The 20,763-nt window shown below is 47.6% G+C and overlaps 1 protein-coding gene across 1 annotated transcript in view; it reads left to right on the top strand.

The window, feature by feature from the left end:
• LOC119974175 (interferon-stimulated gene 20 kDa protein-like) overlaps positions 1–20,286 on the top strand; it is a 32,705-nt gene extending 12,419 nt beyond the window's left edge. The window contains exons 2-4 of the mRNA XM_038812881.1: positions 6,664–7,050; positions 16,749–16,949; positions 20,048–20,286. Of these exons, the coding sequence (XP_038668809.1) occupies positions 6,820–7,050; positions 16,749–16,949; positions 20,048–20,188 (573 nt within the window). The 5' untranslated portion in view covers positions 6,664–6,819 and the 3' untranslated portion in view covers positions 20,189–20,286. The remainder of the gene's footprint in view (positions 1–6,663; positions 7,051–16,748; positions 16,950–20,047) is intronic.
• Positions 20,287–20,763: the final 477 nt, after the last annotated feature.

Here is a 20,763-nt window from a genome sequence, read left to right as displayed (position 1 = left end):
TCCTGATAAATCTCCTTTGCAACCTTCCCAATGCTTCCACGTCCTCCCTATAAGGAGGTGACCAGAACTGCACACAATACTGCAGTTTATTGTGACAATAAAAATATAATGCTGGCTGGCTCCAATGACTCTCAATGACTGTGTTAGAGGCGAGTGCCTGTGAGGTCAGTTTGGGGGATCAGTTTCCTGGGGTAAGATTGTAATGCCCCCCCCCCCCAGACTAAATTGTGCATTGAAAAAAAATTAGCAAAACATTTTCTTGCGCTGGAATTCTGTGTGCCTGATTTGTGGCATCGCAACAACATGCAAACAAAAGAGTGTAGCCAAGGGTGCTCTGGAGGTGTGGCTGGACCTGGACACTTGCTGTTGCTCCAGTGTAATTGCCCTGTCACACAGAGAGCATGATGTGGAGATGCCGGCGTTGGACTGGGGTGGGCACAGTAAGAAGTCTTACAACACCAGGTTAAAGTCCAACAGGTTTGTTTCAAATCACCAGCTTTCGGAGCACTGCTCCTTCCTCAGGTGAATGAAGAGGTATGTCCAGGAACATACATATAGACAATGTAGCATTGTGGATAGCACAATCGCTTCACAGCTCCAGGGTCCCAGGTTCGATTCCGGCTTGGGTCACTGTCTGTGCGGAGTCTGCACATCCTCCCCGTGTGTGCGTGGGTTTCCTCCGGGTGCTCCGGTTTCCTCCCACAGTCCAAAGATGTGCAGGTTAGGTGGATTGGCCATGATAAATTGCCCTTAGTGTCCAAAATTGCCCTTAGTGTTGGGTGGGGTTACAGGGTTATGGGGATAGGGTGGAGTTGTTGACCTTGGCTTGCTCTTTCCAAGAGCCGGTGCAGACTCGATGGGCTGAATGGCCTCCTTCTGCACTGTAAATTCTATGATACACTATGATGATGCTTTGAATGCGAGCATTTGCAGGTAATTAAGTGTTTACAGATCCAGAGAGAAGGGTAATCCCAGGTTAGAGGTGTGAATTGTCTCAAGCCAGGCAAATTGGTAGGATTTTGCAAGCCTAACATCGGCAACTACGACATCTTCGCAGCCTTCAACACATCATCGATGAAGATAAACATCTTGCCAAGGTCATCCCCACACCCCCACTACTTGCCTTCAAACAACTGCGCAACCTCAAACAATCCATTGTTTGCAGCAAACTACCCAGCCTTCAGAACAGTGACCACGACTCCACACAACCCTGCCATGGCAATCTCTGCAAAACGTGCCAGATCATCGACATGGATACCACCGTTACACGTGAGAACACCACCCACCAGGTACGTGTGACTCGGCCAACGTTGTCAACCTCATACGCTGCAGGAAAGGATGTCCCGAAGTACATTGGCGAGACCATGCAGACGCTGTGACAATGAATAAACGGACATTGCATGACAATCACCAGGCAGGAATGTTCCCTTCCAGTCGGGGAACACTTCAACAGTCAAGGGCATTCAGCCTCTAATCTCTGGGTAAGCGACAACGCAGAATCGCTGAGCAAAAACCTATGGCCAAGTTCCGCACACATGAGTGCGGCCTCAACCGGAACCTGGGATTCATGTTGCATTACATTCATCCTCCACCATCTGGCCTGGGCTTGCAAAATCCTACCAACTGTCCTGGCTCGAGACAATTCACACCTCTTTAACCTGGGGTTACCCCTATCTCTGCATCTGTAAAGATTCAATTACCTGCAAATGCTCGGATCCTAAGCATTGTCTGGTATCTTTGACTTTGTCTATATATATGTTTCTGGAACAAACCTCTTCATTCACCTGAGGAAGGAGCAGTGCTCCGAAAGCTAGTGTTTGAAACAAACCAGTTGGACTTTAACCTGGTGTTAACATAGAACATAGAGAAATACAGCACAGAACAGGCCCTTCAGCCCACGATGTTGTGCCGAACTTTTGTCCTAGGTTAATCATAGTGTCCAAAATTCTATGATAATCTAAGGGCAATTTATCGTGGCCAATCCACCCAACCTGCACATCTTTGGACTGTGGGAGCAAAACGGAGCACCTGGAGGGAACCCACGCGCACACGGGAAGGATGTGCAGACTCCGCACAGACAGTGACCCAAGCCGCGAATCGAACCTGGGATGCTGGAGCTGTGAAGCAATTGCGCTATCCACAATGCTACCGTGCTGCCCTTAAGAACAAATTAATCTACACTCCATTATTCTACCATAATCCATGTACCTATCCAATAGCCGCTTGAAGGTCCCTAATGTTTCTGACTCAACTACCTCCACAGGCAGTGCATTCCATGCCCCCACTACTCTCTGGATAAAGAACCTACCTCTGACATCACCCCTATATCTTCCAATATTCACCTTAAATTTATGTCCCCTTGTGATGGTTTGTTCCACCTGGAGAAAAAGTCTCTGACTGTCTACTCTATCTATTCCCCATATCATCTTATAAACCTCTATCAAGTCACCCCTCATCCTTCTCCGTTCTAATGAGAAAAGGCCTAGCACCCTCAACCTTTCCTCGTAAAACCTCTCCATTCCAGGCAACATCCTGGTAAATCTCCTTTGCATCTTTTCCAAAGCTTCCACATCCTTCTGAAAGTGAGGTGACCAGAACTGCACACAGTACTCCAAATGTGGCCTGACCAAGGTTTTGTACAGCTGCATCATCACCTCATGGCTCTTAAATTCAATCCCTCTGCTAATGAACACTAGCACACCATAGGCCTTCTTCACAGCTCTATCCACTTGAGTGGCAACTTTCAAAGATCTATGAACATAGACCCCAAGATCTCTCTGCTCCTCTACATTGCCAAGAACTCTACCGTTAACCCTGCATTCCGCATTCATATTTGTCCTTCGAAAATGGACAACCTCACACTTGTCAGGGTTAAACTCCATCTGCCACTTCTCAGCCCAGCTCTGCATCCTACCCATGTCTCTTTGCAGCCGGCAACAGCCCTCCTCACTATCCACAACTCCACCAATCTTCATATCATCTGCAAATTTACTGACCCACCCTTCAACTCCCTCATCCAAGTCATTAATGAAAATCACAAACAGCAGAGGACCCAGAACTGATCCCTGCGGTACGCCACTGGTAACTGGGCTCCAGGCTGAATATTTGCCAACCACCACCACTCTCTCTGACTTCTATTGGTTAGCCAGTTTGTTATCCAACTGGCCAAATTACCTACTATCCCATGCCTCCTTACTTTCTGCATAAGCCTACCATGGGGAACCTTATCAAATGCCTTACTAAAATCCATGTACACTACATCCACTGCTTTACCTTCATCCACATGCTTGGTCACCTCCTCAAATAAGTCAATAAGACTTGTAAGGCAAGACCTACCCCTCACAAATCCGTGCTGACTATCCCTAATCAAGCAGTGTCTTTCCTGATGCTCAGAAATCCTATCCCTCAGTACCCTTTCCATTTGCCTACCACCGAAGTAAGACTAACTGGCCTGTAATTCCCAGGGTTATCCCTATTCCCTTTTTTGAACAGGGGCACAACATTCGCCACTCTCCAATCCCCTGGTACCACCCCTGTTGACAGTGAGGATGAAAAGATCATTGCCAACGGCTCTGCAATTTCATTTCTTGCTTCCCATAGAATCCTTGGATATATCTCGTCAGGCCCGGGGGACTTGTCTTTCCTCAAGTTTTTCAAAACACCCAACACACCTTCCTTCCTGACAAGTATCTCCTCGAGCTTATCAGTCTGTTTCACACTGTCCTCTCCAACAAGATGGCCCCTCTCGTTTGTAAATACTGAAGAAAAGTACTCGTTCAAGACCTCTCCTAACTCTTCAGACTCAATACACAATCTCCCGCTACTGTCCTTGATCGGACCTACCCTCGCTCTAGTCATTCTCATATTTCTCACATATGTGTAAAAGGCCTTGGGGTTTTCCTTGATCCTACACGCCAAATATTTTTCATGCCCTCTCCTAGCTCTCCTAATCCCTTTCTTCAGTTCCCTCCTGGCTATCTTGTATCCCTCCAGCGCCCTGTCTGAACCTTGTTTCCTCAGCCTTACATAAGTCTCCTTCTTCCTCTTAACAAGACAGTCAACCTCTCTTGTCAACCATGGTTCCCTCACTTGACCATCTCTTCCCTGCCTGACAGGGACATACATATCAAAGACACGTAGTACCTGTTCCTTGAACAAGTTCTACATTTCACTTGTGTCCTTCCCTGACAGCCTATGTTCCCAACTTACGCAATTCAATTCCTGTCTGTCAGCATTGTATTTACCTTTCCGCCAATTGTAAACCTTGCCTGTTGCACACACCTATCCCTCTCCATTACTAAAGTGAAAGTCACAGAATTGTGGTCACTATCTCCAAAATGCTCCTCAACTTACAAATCTATCAGTTGCCCTGGTTCATTACCAAGTACCAAATCCAATATGGCCTCCCCTCTGGTCGGACAATCTACATACTGTGTTAGAAAAGCTCCTGAACACACTGCACAAACACCACCCCATCCAAACTATTTGATCTAAAGAGTTTCCACTCAATGTTTGGGAAGTTTTTTTTAAATTTAGAGTACCCAATTATTTTTTCCAATTAAGGGGCAATTTAGCGTGGCCAATCCACCTACCCTGCACATCTTTGGGTTGTGGGGGTGAAACCCACGCAGATACGGGGAGAATGTGCAAACTCCACACGGACAGTGACCCAGGGCCGGGATTCGAACCCAGGTCCTCAGCGCCATAGGCAGCAATGCTAACCACTGCACCACCGTGCTGCCCATATTTGGGAAGTTGAAGTCACCCATGACTACTACCCTGTGACTTCTGCACCTTTCCAAAATCTGTTTCCCAATCTGTTCCTCCACATCTCTGCTGCTATTGGGGGGCCTATAGAAAACTCCCAACAAGGTGACTGCTCCTTTCCTATTTCTGAATTCAACCCATACTACCTCAGTAGGCAGATCCTCCTCGAACTGCCTTTCTGCAGCTGTTATACTATCTCTAATTAACAATGCCACCCCACCACCTCTTTTACCATCCTCGCTAATCTTGTTGAAACATCTATAACCAGGGACCTCCAACAACTATTTCTGCCCCTCTTCTATCCAAGTTTCCGTGATGGCCACCACATCGTAGTCCCAATTACCGATCCATGCCTTAAGTTCACCCACCTTATTCCTGATGCTTCGTGTGTTGAAGTATACACACTTCAACCCATCCCCTTGCCTGCAAGTACTCTCCTTTGTCAGTGTTACCTTCCCCACTGCATCACTACATGCTTTGGCGTCCCGAATATCGGCTTCCTTAGTTGCTGGACTACAAATCCGGTTCCCATTCCCCTGCCAAATTAGTTTAAACCCTCCCGAAGAGTACTAGAAAACCTCCCTCGCAGGATATTGGTGCACCTCTGGTTCAGATGCAACCCGTCCTGCTTGTACAGGTCCCACCTTCCCCAGAATGCACTCCAATTATCCAAATACCTGAAGCCCTCCCTCCTACGCCATTCCTGCAGCCACGTGTTCAACTGCGCTCTCTCCCTATTCCTAGCCTCGCTATCACGTGGCACCGGCAACAAACCAGAGATGACAACTCTGCCTGTCCTGGCCTTTAACTTCCAGCCTAACTCCCTAAACTTGTTTATTACCACCACACCCCTTTCCCTACCTGCGTCGTTGGTACCAATGTACACCACAACTTCTGGCTGCTCACCCTCCCCCTTCAGGATCCTGAAGACACGATCCGAGACATCCCTGGCACCTGGGAGGCAACATACCTTCCGGGAGTCTCGCTCGTGACCACATAATTTCCTATCTATTCCCCTAACCATTGAATCGCCCATTACTATTGCTTTTCTATTCTCCCCCCTTCCCTTCTGAGCACCAGAGCCAGACTCAGTGCCAGAGACCTGGCCGCTAGGGCCTTCCCCCGGTAGGTCATCCCCCCCAACAGCATTCTAAATGGTATACTTGTTTTGAAGGGGAACGGCCACGAGGGATCCCTGCACTGTCTGCCTGTTCGTTTTCTTTCCCCTGACTGTAACCCAACTACTCTTGTCCAGTACCTTGGGTGTGGCTACCTCCCTTTAACTCTTCTCCCGGATGATCCGAAGTTCATCCAGCTCCAGCTCCAGTTCCCTAACACGGTCTCTGAGGAGCTGGAGTTGGGTGCACTTCCCGCAGGTATAGTCAGCGGGGACACCGGTGGTATCCCTCACCACCCACATCCTACAGAAGCATGCAACTGCCCTAGCCTCCATCCCCTCTTACTTTACAGAAAATAGCTGCCCTGTAGACCAACTGGACCTCCGACTCTGCTCCCAGTCAGTTGCACTCTGTAAACTTCTGGCTCCCTTCTCGCTCTTTGTGGAAATGAAATGAAAGGACCTTGCTCCCTCCTCACCTAACTCCCTCAGTCACCAAACTCTCACTACTGTATAACACTCAAATGCACCAAGTTCAGCACTCCCTCAGTCACCAAACTCTCACTATAACACTCAAATGCTCCAAGTTCAGCACTCCCTCAGTCACCAAACTCTCACTACAGCACTCAAATGCACCAAGTTCAGGACTCCAGTGCAAACAAAGATGTTGTAAGACTTCTTACTGGTATCACACAAGAGAGCAGGAAGCCAGCTCTTGTTGAAATTGCGTTTCTGTTTGTGTGTGTTTTCTGTCTCTAATTTTTGCCCTGTGGTTGCAGGCAGGTACTTGGTACGAAGGTGGCGCCAGCGAACTCCAGTAGCTGGATGAGGAAGTGTATAAAAGAGGAAGGAAAACGTTGCTGTTTCACTCACTCTGAGTTGGCCGCTGTTGATTGCGGGGGGCGGTGGGGGAAAGCGAGAGAGGAGCTGGAAAGATGGTAGACCCGACCAAGTACGTTGCCATTGACTGTGAGATGGTGGGACTCGGCCCCAATGGCTGTGAGAGTGCCCTGGCCAGTTGTAGCATTGTGGACTACAGCGGGTCAGTGATCTATGACAAATTTATTAAGCCGGATGGGACGATAACTGATTTCAGGACCCGAGTGAGCGGGATTCGCCCGTTAGACATGGACACTGCGCTGCCTTATCGTATCGCCAGGGAGGAGGTAAGCTGCAATTTGTGTGTGTGTGTGTGTGTGTGTGTTGTTTTTGCAGCTTCATTGAAACCGGTTCACTTGTCTGGATGATGTGACTCTGCAAACCAGACTTGCCCAGTAGCTTCTCCTTCCTTCCAGGGAAATCACTCCCGGATAGGTGAGCATCTGGGGAACCCCTATTATTGGAAGAGCCAGCCAAGACTCACTCACACACCAGTTTTGCTGACATTCTTAGAAAAGAGGAAACTTGGGGAATTGTAGCCACGTTAACACTGATGTTTGGGTTTCGGAAGCTTCCGGGTTTGAAGCTGGAATAAATTGCTGCATGGGAGGGGGGGGGGGGGGAAGAGAAGGCAAGACTTATTCAAAACATTCTGGTGACACAGAACTGATCCTCACACCCAGAGAGGATCCAGGACAGATGGGCTGGCGAGGCAGATTTTATTGTCTCAAAGTGATGGGAGGGGAGCACGGGGAGGGGGGATAAAAGTAATGGGGACAGAAGCCAATATGCCCATTGCATCTCCAGGGCGATTACAGGGAACCGCTCACTGACACTCCCACCAAAGGCGATAGAAAATAGGAATGTTTTCCCTTTTGTTTACATAAACCCCTGAGACGCGAGAGGGGAAGTTTCACTTTCACATTCCCCAGGCGCGGAGGCCAGACCCTGGCAGGCATCTGGTGATGTTCTGAGACTCGTTATACCCTTTCGTTTTCCTAGAAGGAAATAGATTTGAATTGGGTTTGAGGGAAAGGCACAGGTTGAAGCTGATGACAACAAACAACTGGTAACTTGGAACCCGAAACTTATGGCTCCTTGTGGGGGGGGGGGGGGTCTCAACTCCCCAATATATTGAGTAAAATGGCACACAATTGTAAAATCATAGAATTTATGCCGCAGAAGGAGGTCATTCAGCCCATCGAGTGTGCACCGGTCCCTTGGAAAGAGCACCCCACTTAAGCCCACACCTTCATCCTATCCCCGAAACCCAGTGACCACCCCCCACCTAACCTTTTGGACACTGAAGGTCAATTTAGCATGGCCAATCCAGCTAATTTGCACATCTTTGGACTGTGGGAGGAAACCGGAGCATCCGGAGGAAACCCATGCAGACAAGGGGAGAACAACGTACAAACTCCACACAGACAGTGACCCAAGGCGGGATTTGAACCCGGGTCCCTGGAGCTGTGCAGCAACAGTGCTAAACCACTCTGCCACCATGCCGCCCACCTGCTTGTTGAGGTGGAAAAACAGACTTAGGTGAAAGATGCGTAAACCTGAGAAATGCAGATAACCTTTGGGGAGCGGAGTAGTATTTGGGTCCCGGAGGGTAATTTTGGACATGTGGAGCCATTTCTGGTCATTATCCCAGATGACTGACGAAATCCTGACTTTAGAGAGGGTGCGGAGGAAGGGGGAGGGAGACAAATTGAGCTTTGAGACTTCTAATAGACCCATGGGCAGCACAGAAGGAGAACATTCAGCCCATCGAGTAATAGTAAGCTGAGCATCTGGGAATTGTGTAGAACCCCCCCCCCATCAAGCAGCATGACTTGCATTGAATGTACACAGTAAATATTATATGTATCACAATTGTATTGAAGCACCTCATAGTGCTTTTGATCTAGGTAGACAACTTAAATAAAAGCAAATTACTGCGGATGCTGGAATCTGAAAGGAAAGGGACAATGCTGGAAAATCTCAGCAGGTCTGGCAGCATCTGTAGGGAGAGAAAAGAGCTAACGTTTCGAGTCTGGTGACTCTGTCAAAGCTGACTTAGACAACTTAAATATCTTTGTACCATTTGGAATGACCATTTTTAAATGTCTGTAATGTTTCTTTGACTGTATTGAAGTGCCTCAAGAGTGCAACATGATGTATGTAGAGAACCTGACTATTATTGCACTTTGTGTGATGCCCATTTTGGGATGTTTGTACTGTTTTTGTTTTCAGATATTTTACGAATAAAGTATATTTTTGCAAAAAAAAAAATAGCTTGGCCCATCAAGCCTTCACGGGCTCATTTCAAGAGCAATCCAGTTCGTCACACTTCCCCCACTCTTTTCCCCATTAGCCCATCCATTTTTTGAGCATATCTTGTATGGGAGAAAAGAAAAAGTTTGGAGTGGGGAAAACCTTACTGAAAGTTTATATCAATAAACTGAGCTCTAATAATTTGTTCAACAAGTGAAGTGAGCAAGGTCAAAGGCTTGGGGGAGGGGAGCAGAACAGTCCATTTGAGTGGATTCTTCACATCCAAGGTCCAGCCTTCTCGTCAAGGTTCTTTGACCATTATTTCACGTAAAGTTTGATGGGGCAAAACAATTTACGGCAAATATGTGTTTTCTCTTTTACGGGATACGGGCGTCGCTGGCTAGGCAAGTATTTATTGCCCATCTCTAATTGTCCCTTGAGAATGTGGTGGTGAGCTGCCTTTTTAAACCGCCACAGTCTATGTGGTGTAGGTACCCCCACAGTGCTGTTAGGGAGGGGATTTCATGATTTGTTTTGGGAAATTAAATTTTTTCACATTTTATACAAAAGACACAAACACTTTTTACAAAAGCGGGAAAAACCCCTTAACCCAGCTCTGTACCTGAAGGTACCTACACATCCTCGTTCACGAGCCAACCTTCTCCTTTTAACTGCTCCAAGCTGGCAAATCACCCCTCCAAAAATAGATCCCCCACCTTCACCAACCCTCTCCCCTTCCATGCACCAAATGTGCCATCCAGCTTTGCCGGCTCGAATAGGTGGTTAGCACAAATTGGAGCCAGCTGTGAAGCTGGCAATTGTTGGCGGAGTTGCCTCCAGATTTTTAGCCTGGCCCCCACCACCGGATTTGTGGAGGATTTCGCCAGCACCACCGGAAGTGGCGCTGTTACCATTGCCCCCAGGCTTGTCCTCCTGACTGATTCCGACTCCGTCCAGCCCAAAAGTGCTCCCAGATCCCACACCACCCAGCATCTCCTCCGCGTTGACTGTCCAATAATAGTACAACAAATTTGGCAACGCCAGGCTCTCTGCCTGTTTTGGCCTCTGAAGCACCTGCCCTCCAAGTCCTCGGGACCTTGCCTACCCAAATAAACCCAGTAATAAGTCAGTCCACCTCTCGGAAAAATGACTTGGGCAGAATCACCGGGAGGCACTGTATTAAAAATGGGAATCTCGGCAAAATATTCACCTTAACTGACTGGACTCGACCTGCCAGTGATAATGGGAGACAATCCCACCTCTGCAGGTCCGCCTTGATCTTCCCCACCAAGCTCATGTAATTCAGACTCTGAAGCCGTCCCCAATCTCCCTGCCAATAGAAATGACAATCCCTTTAATCCAGTTCTCACCCCAGTGCCCCATCACAAAGTATTCGCTCTTCCCTATGTTCAGCTTGTAGCCCAAGAGAGTCCCAAAGCGTCACAGAATCCCCATAATACTCCCAACAGATCCTTCCAGGTCCTTAACGTATAATAGCAAATCTTCGGCAAATAACAATACCCTAACAATCCCATTCCATTCCTTCGAGGCCCTCAACGCCAATGAGGCAGTGATGAGCCATCAATTGCACGAGAGACGAGTTGCTTTACAAAAGTTAGGCTTTAATAAACTAGAACTTAGCCCTGCGGTTGTCTACAATAAAATGGACGACCGCCGGGCGTTTGACTATTTATACCTCGGCAAGGAGGCGTGGTTAACTCAGCCTCTCGACCAATTGGAGAGCTGTCACATGACTGGTCTCAACCAATCGGTCGAGAGGCACATGACCGACCAGGGCCAATGGTAAGCCGGTGTTCTGCCCCAATGGCAGACAGCTATGCAAATCATATCACCACAGGCAGCAAACAGCAAAGGAGACATCGGACGCCCCTGCCTCGTACCCTGATGCAGCCCGAAAACCCTTGGTCATTGGCCACACTGTTAATACAGACACTAGCAAACAGAGCTGCATACAATATCTGCATTCAGGGCACAAACCCCAGACCCAACCCAAATTTTTCCAATACCATAAACAGGTATGTACTCCCCCTCCATCCAGTCAAACACCTTCTCTGCATCCAGAGATACAATGACCTCCAGAACCGGACCGTCTGCAGGGGTAAGCACCACATTAAGCAACTGGTGCACATTTGCTGACAGCCTCCGTGCCATCATGAATCCCCTCTGATATTCCCCTACCACCTCCGGAAGGCACGGCTCTAGTCTTAATGCCAACACCTTGGCCAGCAATATGAGATCTACGTGCAGCATGGAAATCGGACGGTACGACCCACACTCCGTGGGGTCCTTGGTCCTTCTTCAGGAGGAGCGAGATGGAGGCGTGATCCAATGTCCCTGGGAGGGCACCACGCTCAAAGGAGTCTCTGAACATGCCCAACAATAAAGGGCCCAACTGATCCACAAACATTTTATAAAACTCCACCGGGAACCCACCCGGCCCCGATGCTTTTCCTGCCTGCATCTGTTCAGCGCTAACCAGATTTCCTCAAAACCTAGCGGGTATTCCAACTCCTCCTGCAGCTCCTCCCCCTATGTTGGGGAAACTCCAGATCCCCCCAAAATATTACTATCCCTTATTCATTATCCTGGCAGCTCTGACCTATATAACTCCTCGTAGAAGGCCCTGAACACCCCATACACCTTCTCCGGGGCCTACCCTCCTGATCTCTAACCTGAACAATTTCCCTGTCTGTCTCCGGTGACCTCAGTTCATGAGCCAAGAGCCGATTCGTCTTCTCCCCATATTCGTTTACTGCCCCTTTTGCCCTCCTTCGTGGCCGCACGGCCATGTCTGTGGACATCAAGTCAGATTGCACGCCCAAAGTTCTGGGCTTGGGTCACTCGCAAACCTGAGATCCATACATCAGATCTGATTCAGCAGTTTCTGTCGCCCCTCCATGGCCTCCGTGTTCACATGTGCATTAAACCCCCAAGGGTGAGGCAAAGAAAAACTGCCCCGCCTCCTCCCCCCAAGTTGGCAGATTATCTGCCGCCTCCACTAACCCCCTCCCAATAACACTCTCTAGACCCATCGACTAACTGGGCCAACAAGTCACAGCTCCACCCCCCACACCACATCCGTTAACTAGCTTAACTCCTAGCACTAGTAATGTCTGCCACCCCAAGGTCCAACCCCAAAAACAACCAGAATAAAGGTCTGTGATCCACTCCTCCCCCACCCCACTGCCATGACCCCATCTCCCATGTTCAAGTCCCAACATAACACCATGTTGATCCTTCCTTCCAATTATTATACCAAAAAACCCCTCTTTCTACCATCCCCCGTGGACCTAATCACCTAAAGAGAAATTAAGGAACAGCCTCCAGGCGCCGAGGACCCGTGTTCGATCCCAGCCCCGGGTCACTGTCCGTGTGGAGTTTGCACATTCTCCCCTGTGTCTGCATGGGTCTCACCCCGATTGGCCACGCTAAATTGCCTTTGTTGGAAATTTATTTAAAAAAAGAGAAAGAAAAAAAACAAAGAACCCCACCTGTCGTCCAGAACGCACGACAAGGCCACAAGGAGAACAACAAACATAACCCACAATATTTACAATTGCCCCAGCTCAACCTGTACCAAAAGGAAAGAAAAGAAGCCCACCATCCCTCCTCAAACCATTTCCATTCCTTGCCCCTTGACAAAGGCCTTGGCCTGCTCCAGCGAGTCAAAACAATGGTCCTTTCAACCCAACGTGATTGTCAGGTTCGCTGATACACCACTCCGAACCCCACACCCTTGTCATACAACACAGCCTTCACCCTATTAAAGGCTGCCCTCCGCCTCGCCATGTCCTGGTACATGCGCACAATATTTCCCTCCCAGTCGATATTCCAACACTTCTTGGCCCACACCAGGACTCACACCTTCCTCTGGTAGTTGTGAAACCGCATGATTACTGCGTGCGGTGGCTGGTTTGACTTTGGCTTCTGTCGGGAAGCCCGGTGCATCCTGTCAAACTCTAGCGGAGCGAACACCTTGAGCGGTCCCCACGCCCGCTGGAAAATGGGTGAGAATCACTCCAGACTTCTTCTTTGAAAGTGATTCTCCATTTTCCAGGGGGCTAGCAGGGCCCCGGCGTTCATCTCTCGGCTCTAGGACGGGTTCAACAGCCAGACCTCAGAACATGAGGACTTCTGCTTCTGATTGCTTATTTGTGGGCCTTTCTAGACATACAGCAGGCATCGGTGTGCGGAGGTCAGGTTTGAGCTTGACCATGATAACCACATCATCCCACGCTCTGTGATCTGCCAAGACATACTGACCAAGCTTACCAGCGATCACTAGCCAATGGGATGCACAATGGCACGTGACCAACTCCAGTTAAATTATACACCCAAAAGGCACCGTCACGATGGACTGAGACTTTGCCCTTCTGTACTTTATGATTCTAGTGATATGGCACCTTCAGGAGAGGAGGGGAGAAAGTTATTGGAAAAGCGGAGGGAAGGAAAATGGAATTTACAGTTCTATGGGAATTTAATATTTGGAAAAATGATGGAGTTTCAATGGAGTTTGTGGCTCATCACCCAGGTTAAATAGAGCAGGGGGTGAAATCAGAAATAATGAGTTGGGTGACTACTCCTAGTGTTGGTTTTGAAAGCCTGTAGTGTTACGGTAACAGAGCAGACCCCCAATTTATATTCGGAAGCTGGATGAGAACCCCACACAATTTTTCAATTTGTTAATTGTGAGGAAAGGATACTTCACCCCCAGACGCGATTTCATTGACAAATAGGGATTTTTTTGTATTGAAGCAAACTTTATTATAAACACTGCATTGACCTCATCAACATCCAAGTGATAAAAAAGCTCTTCAATTAACGGTTAATCAGTTATTTTTTTAAAAGAAGGTCAAAGAGCTTACTTTATGTCTACTTCTAAAATTTCAATGAAGCAAAATCCACACACAGGTCAAATGCCACTTATGAATGAAGTTAACACTTAGTGGCTTACAGATTTATTCACAAAAGTCCTTGGAGAGAAGCCATCAGAAGTCAGTCTGAGAAACACAACCCCTTTCCTCAGAACCCAGAGCAGAACTCGGAAAATGGAACTGAAAACAGATCCAGGGCAGGCCTGAAAACAAAACTGAAACCAGACCCAGTCCCTCCCACAAGTGACATCACAGCCTGCCTTGCTGTTAACCCATTAATCACAGCTTTAACAGATAATCTCGATGCCTTAACTTAAGATATTTTAATAACATTACTGCAACAGACACATTCAATATATCTAAAAATTTCCTACATTCATCACCGTAGCTTGTAAGAAAACATCAGATGGAGGAGTTCCATACTCTTTTTTGGGATGAATGGGAAAATGAGATTCGGTGACTGATGAGGTGATAGAACTTTGGTGTCCACAGACAGTTTGCAAACTAACAGAAAAACTCAAATTGGAGGCATTCCGGCCTCGGGTGACTGTCTGTGTGGAGTTTGCATTTTCTCCCCGTGTCTGCGTGGGTTTCCTCCGGGTGCTCCAGTTTCCTCCCACAGTCCAAAGATGTGCAGGTTAGGTGGATTGGCCATGCTAAATTGCTGCTTTGTGTCCACAAAGATAGACGGGGTTGCTGGGTTACAGGGATAGGGAGAGGCGTGGGCTTAGGTAGGGTGCTCTTTCCAGGGTCTGGGGCAGACTCGATGGGCCCAATGGCCTCCTTCTGTACTGTAAATTCTATGATTCTTTTATAGAGGGACCAGAGATTACGGAAAAACAGACTTAATAACATGCAATGAGAAATTTTGCCCATCAGAAAAGACTGAAGAGGCTAAGATTGCTTTTTTTCAGTAAAGGGAAGACTGAGGGGTGTCTTGATGTAATGTTTTTTAAGATTATGGAAGGGCTTGATAGGGTAAATGTTGGGAAAATGTTCTCACTTGTGGGTACGAACAGAACTAGGGGGTCATAAGACACCAATAAATCCAATAGGGAATTCAGAGAGAGGTGAGAATGTGGAACGTGCTCCCCAGGGAGGTGGACGATGTTAAAAGTACCGACACCTTTTAGGTGAAACTGGATAAACACAAGGTGGAGAAAATAATAGAACAATCTTCTGATGGGGTTGATGAAGAGCAGGTGGGGGGTAAGTGTCAACATGGACACGTTGGACTGAATGGGCAGTTTGATCTTTATGACCAGCCAACAGCTTGATGTCCACTTTCATTGACACAAGTTGAGATACTAAACTGAGCTCTTCCCAAGTGTACCCCTCGCTCCACCAACAATCTGCCTCTTCGGATGGGCATAAAAGATTCTGAACAATATCTACAGAAGAACAATAAATCATCCACCATCAAAAAAAAAACAAGTAAAGCTGGAAAAATAGGTTAGATGATTGGGATGGTGAAAAGAATTGACAGTTAGAACAAAGAACAATACAGCACAGGAACAGGCTCTTCGGCCCTACAAGCCTGTGCTGATCACGTGTCCTATCTAAACCAACTGCCTATATCGTTGTATACCCCATCTGTTCATGTGTCTATCCAGATAAGCCTTAAAGGTCGCTAATGTATCTGCCTCAACCATCTCACTTGGCAGTGCATTCCAGACCACCACCATCCTCTGTGTAAAAAAACTTCCCTCGCACATCTCCACTGAACCTTTCCCCCCTCACCTTGAACTTGTGCTCCCTTTTAATTGTCATTTCCGCCCTGGGAAAAAGCCTCCAACTGTTCACCCTATCTATACCCCTCAATTTTATAAACTTCTATCAGGTCGCCCCTCAGCCTCCATCTCTCTAGGGAGAACAATCCCAGTTTATTCAATCTCTCCTCAAAGCTAATACGCTCCATACCAGGCAACATCCTGGTGAACCTTTTCTGTACTCTCTCCAAAGCCTCCACGTCCTTCTGGTAGTGTGGTGACCAGAATTGGATACAGCATATCCTGTTGTATTCTCTGACAATCTTCATCACTATCCGCAACTCCTGCCATCTTAGAATCATCTGCAAACTTGCCGATCAGACCCGTTACGTTTTCTTCCAAGTAATTTATATATATTACAAACAGCAGAGGTCCCAGAACTGATTCCTGCGGAACACCACTAGTTACAGACCTCCATTCGTAAAAACATCCTTCCACTGCTACCCTCTGTCTATATGACCAAGCCAGTTCGAAGAAATCTATTTCCTCTGGTCAGGATATCCAGGACAAATAGGCCATGGTTTTCAGGGAGACACTTCTTCACATCAAACGTTCGTAGAAATGTCAATCTCTATCCCCCCAGTAAAGCGGTTGATGTTGTCACTTGGCAATTTCAAAACTGCGATCGATAGATTTTTGTTAGGCTGAGGTGGCAAGGGTTACAGAATGATGGCGCATAAACGGAGTTCAGATATCTCTCAGCCATGACAACAGGTTCGAGGGGCTGAATGGCCTCCTCCAGTTCGAATGTTCCCATAAGCCACTCAGCAGGTCAAGCAGCACCGGTGGTAAGAGAAACGGGGATATAACATTACAGATTGAGGCCCCTTCGTCACAACTGGGGGTCTCCTGAAGCCCAGGCAAACAGGGGACCCTGATCAACCCCGATCAAAAGGATTAATCAGTCATTTACACCTGCTGTGTGCAAATCGGCTATCGCAACTGCATACATGGCAACAGTGACGATAATTTGAACATACATCATTGGTTATGAAAAGCTTTGAGCTGACCTGTGGTTGTATAAATGCACATTCGTCTAATGAACTGTTGAACAATTCCTTTCAGATTTTGAAGATTATACAAGGGAAAATTGTCGTGGGCCATGATCCTAGATCGGACTTTCGATGCCTGAAAACTGACATCTCAGATTATTCCATACGGGACACATCGTCGTGCAAGTTACTGATCGTAAAGGCAAACCTGAAGACTGACAGGCGGGCCTCATTAAAAGCCCTCTGCCAGATGTTACTGGGGAAAAGGATACAGGTAAATGGGCTTTGTGTGACAGACACTCGGATACACTGAACAACCTTCCTCTGATTTTTTAAATTCTGTTTGCTTCAAATTCTCTAAGCCACTGTACTGTCTTGTCGGGGCTGGTTTAGCACAGGACTAAATCGCTGGCTTTGAAAGCAGACCAAGGCAGGCCAGCAGCACGATTCAATTCCCGTACCAGCCTCCCCGAACAGGTGCCGGAATGTGGCGACTAGGGGCTTTTCACAGTAACTTAATTTGAAGCCTACTTGTGACAATAAGCGATTTTCATTTCATTCTACGTTAGCTCACCCATTCCTGGAATCATAAACTCCTGTTCCTAGAATCATAAAACTCCCTAGATCTGTCCCTTCCTCCTACCCAAACCTGGTGTTGCTTCATTTCAACAAACCACTAACTTCCTATTCTAATGCCTACTTGTGTTTTGTGAAAGGAAGCCTTAGTCGTTACCCTGGGTTCCTCATTAATAAAAGAGCAAATTTGTATTTTACCTTTTCCTCATGGAATGCTCTGAGCCATGTCTAGAGAGTAAATTCTACACCAGCATTCTGCCAACAGCTTGACACTCTCCCTTTCTCTGTCTTGCTCTCTCTCCTCTCTCATTCTTGGAATCTCTCTCTCTCTTATTCTCGCCTTTATCACTCCCTTTCTCCTCTCTCTCACCTTTTATCTCTCAAGATCTCCTCTTGATTTCTCTTGCTCACCTTCTCATCTCTCTCCTCTCATCCTTTCTCTCTTCATCTCTCTGTCTCGTTCTTTCTGTTCACTCTCTTTCCACTGGTACGAATATATATATATATAATTATGTACATAGCTACTTTAATGGATTGTATGCGAGTTAGGAATGGTTAATCACTCTGCACACATTTATGCTGGAATTGCTCTCTGAAGATTCACATCGATTCTTTAGTATGTAAATTGCGGAAGGGTTTAAAAGAAAAGATAAAAAGAGGCTCGATATTTTGAAATAGCGACAAAATATAGTGAAGACGCATTATTGGTCAGTCAGCATCTAAAATAAAATTAGCAAACATTTCTGTTGGAATCTTTGCCAGAAGTTATATTTATGTTTTCATGGGATGTGGGCATTATTGCCCATCCCTAATTGCCCTCGAACTGAGTGGCTTGCTAGGTCACTTCCGAGGGGCAGTAGAGAGTCAACCATATTGCCGTGGGTCTGGAGTCACATGTAGGCCAGACCAGGTAAGGACGGCAGATTTCTTTCCCCAAAGGACATTGGTGAACCAGATGGGTTTTTTTTTTAATAAACAATTTTATTGAGGTAGTTTTTGGCTTTATAAACAGTTACAGACATCATCAGAAAGAAAGCAAAAAAGGCAAAAATGTGCAAACATCCACGTACTTTCAATACTTCCATCGTAACATATTGCACAAGCCCGCTCCTCTCCCACCGGTACTACCCGCCATATTTTCCCTCCTACTCTACGCTACCCCCCCCCCCCCCCCCCCCCCCCCCCCCCCCCCCACCCCCTGCTGACGCTCACTCTCCCGCAAAGAAGTCAATAAATGGTTGCCACCTCCGGGCGAACCCCTGCACAGATCCCCTCAAGGCGAACTTAATTTTTTTCATACCCAGGAAACTCGACATGTCCGCAAGCCACCACTCAGTCTTCGGGGGCTTTGAGTCCCTCCACGCCAATAGTATTCGTCGCCGGGCTATCAGGGAAGCAAAGGCCAAAACATCGGCCTCTTTCTCCCCCTGGACGCCCGGGTCTTCCGAAACCCCCAAAATTGCCACCCCTGGAATCATCACCGCCCTTGTTTTTAGCACCCGGGACATGACCCCCGCAAAACCCTCCCAGTACCCCCTCAGCTTAGGGCATGCCCAAAACATGTGAATGTGGTTCGCTGGTCCTCCCGCGCACCTAGCGCATTTGTCCTCTATCCCGAAGAATTTGCTCATCCGAGCCACCGTCATATGGGCCCGGTGAACGACCTTAAATTGAATCAGCCCGAGCCTAGCACATGTCGCGGTCGAATTTACCCTACTCAGGGCCTCTGCCCACAGCCCATCCTCAATTTCCCCGCCTAGCTCCTCCTCCCATTTAAGTTTCAGTTCCTCTGTCTGGGACCCTCCCTCCCTCATGAGCACCTTATAAATACCCGAGACTCTACTCTCCCCTTCTTCCCTCCTAGAGACTATTCTGTCTAGGATCCCCATCAGATGGGTTTTTAACAACAATCGATGATACGTTTTGGGCTCACAGTTATTGAGACAAGTTTTCAATTCAAGATTTGAATCTATCTCCCGAGAGCCTAGATTGCTAGTCCAGTGACATTACCACTGTGCTACCAACCCTTCAGTGGAGAATAGACACAGAGTAAATCTCTCTCCCAGTACTACCTCATCAAGCACAGCCACGTAAGATTTTTTTTAAAATTAAGAGTACCCAATTTTCTTTCCAATTAAGGGGCAATTTAGCGTGGCCAATCCACCTACCTTTCACGTCTTTGGCTTGTTGGGGTGAGAGCCATGCAGACACGCGGAGAATGTGCAAACACCACACAGTGACCCAGGGCCGGGATCAAACCCGGGTCCTCAGCGCCTTAGGCAGCAGTGCTAACCACCGCGCCATCGTGCCGCCCCCACAGCCAAGTAAGATAAACGCTGGGTGAGATTTTATGTCCCTTCCTGCCAGGGGGGGGGGCAGCACGGTAGCACAGTGGTTAGCACCGTTGCTTCACAGCGCCAGGGACCCGGGTTCAATTCCTGGATTGGGTCACTGTCTGTGCGGGAGTCTGCACGTTCGCCCCGTGTCTGCGTGAGTTTCCTCCGGGCACTCCCGTTTCCTCTCACAAGTTCCGAAAGACGTGCTTGTTAGGTGAATTGGACATTCTGAATTCTCCCACTGTGTACCTGAACAGGTGCCAGACTGTGGCGACTAGGGGCTTTTCACAGTAACTTAACTGCAGTGTTAATGTGAGCCTACTTGTGACAAGAATAAAGATTATGATTATTTTCCAATGCGGCTGAAGTTGGCCAGGTTCCCGGGCAGCGGGATGGGTGAGCCATACGTACTTTATCCTTGGGCATCTCCTGACGGTTCACTCCTTCTTTTCTTTAACAGGACAGCTACAGAGGACACTCATCCGTTGAAGATGCCAAGGCGGCTATGGAACTTTTTAAACTCGTGGACATAACGTGGGAACTTTTCCTCAAACAGGGAAAGAAAGTGGAGATAGTGAATCGATTTGAGAATCGATTTTAGTGAATAAAACACCATTGCCAGATTAGGAAGAGGAACGTTGCTTTTCCTATGTCACACGAACAAGGAATGGTATCTGCTGGTGAATGAGTATCACAAAACTGCACTGCATTATTTTATTTTTCTCCCCAACCTCCGTTTTCTCCGGGCTATTTACTAAATTGCAGTCCCACAGGTTTTGGTCTGATTGACCTGTCACCCCAAGATGGTGAGGGTGTCGCGGTCGATCCCATCCTTTCCTCCTCTCTGCAGTCTCACAGATTCTCCAGGAGCCACTGGGTGGCGATCTGGAACGGGAATCTTGCCCAGCTACTTATCCACCTCCCCACCCCATCTGTCCTTAGCTCAGGGATTTGGGACAATTGCAATGAATCTACTGTCGTCCTGGGTGATTTCAGCCAGCTAAACATGGATCTTGGTGGCAGAAGAGGGTGGGGCACCTGTGATCCTTCAGTCTGACCAGTGTAGCACTGAATTCTCTCATTGATTGCAAGTTATTAGATCCTTTTTTAAAGACTTGTTTGTGTGTGGTTGTGTGAGTATATATGTATGTGTGTGTGTGTGTTTGTGTATCTATA

Source organism: Scyliorhinus canicula, chromosome 12, assembly GCF_902713615.1.
Source record: "Scyliorhinus canicula chromosome 12, sScyCan1.1, whole genome shotgun sequence".
Lineage (NCBI taxonomy): Eukaryota > Metazoa > Chordata > Chondrichthyes > Carcharhiniformes > Scyliorhinidae > Scyliorhinus > Scyliorhinus canicula.
Note: the sequence above shows the minus strand (reverse complement) of the source record. Positions and strands in the feature narration are given on the sequence as shown.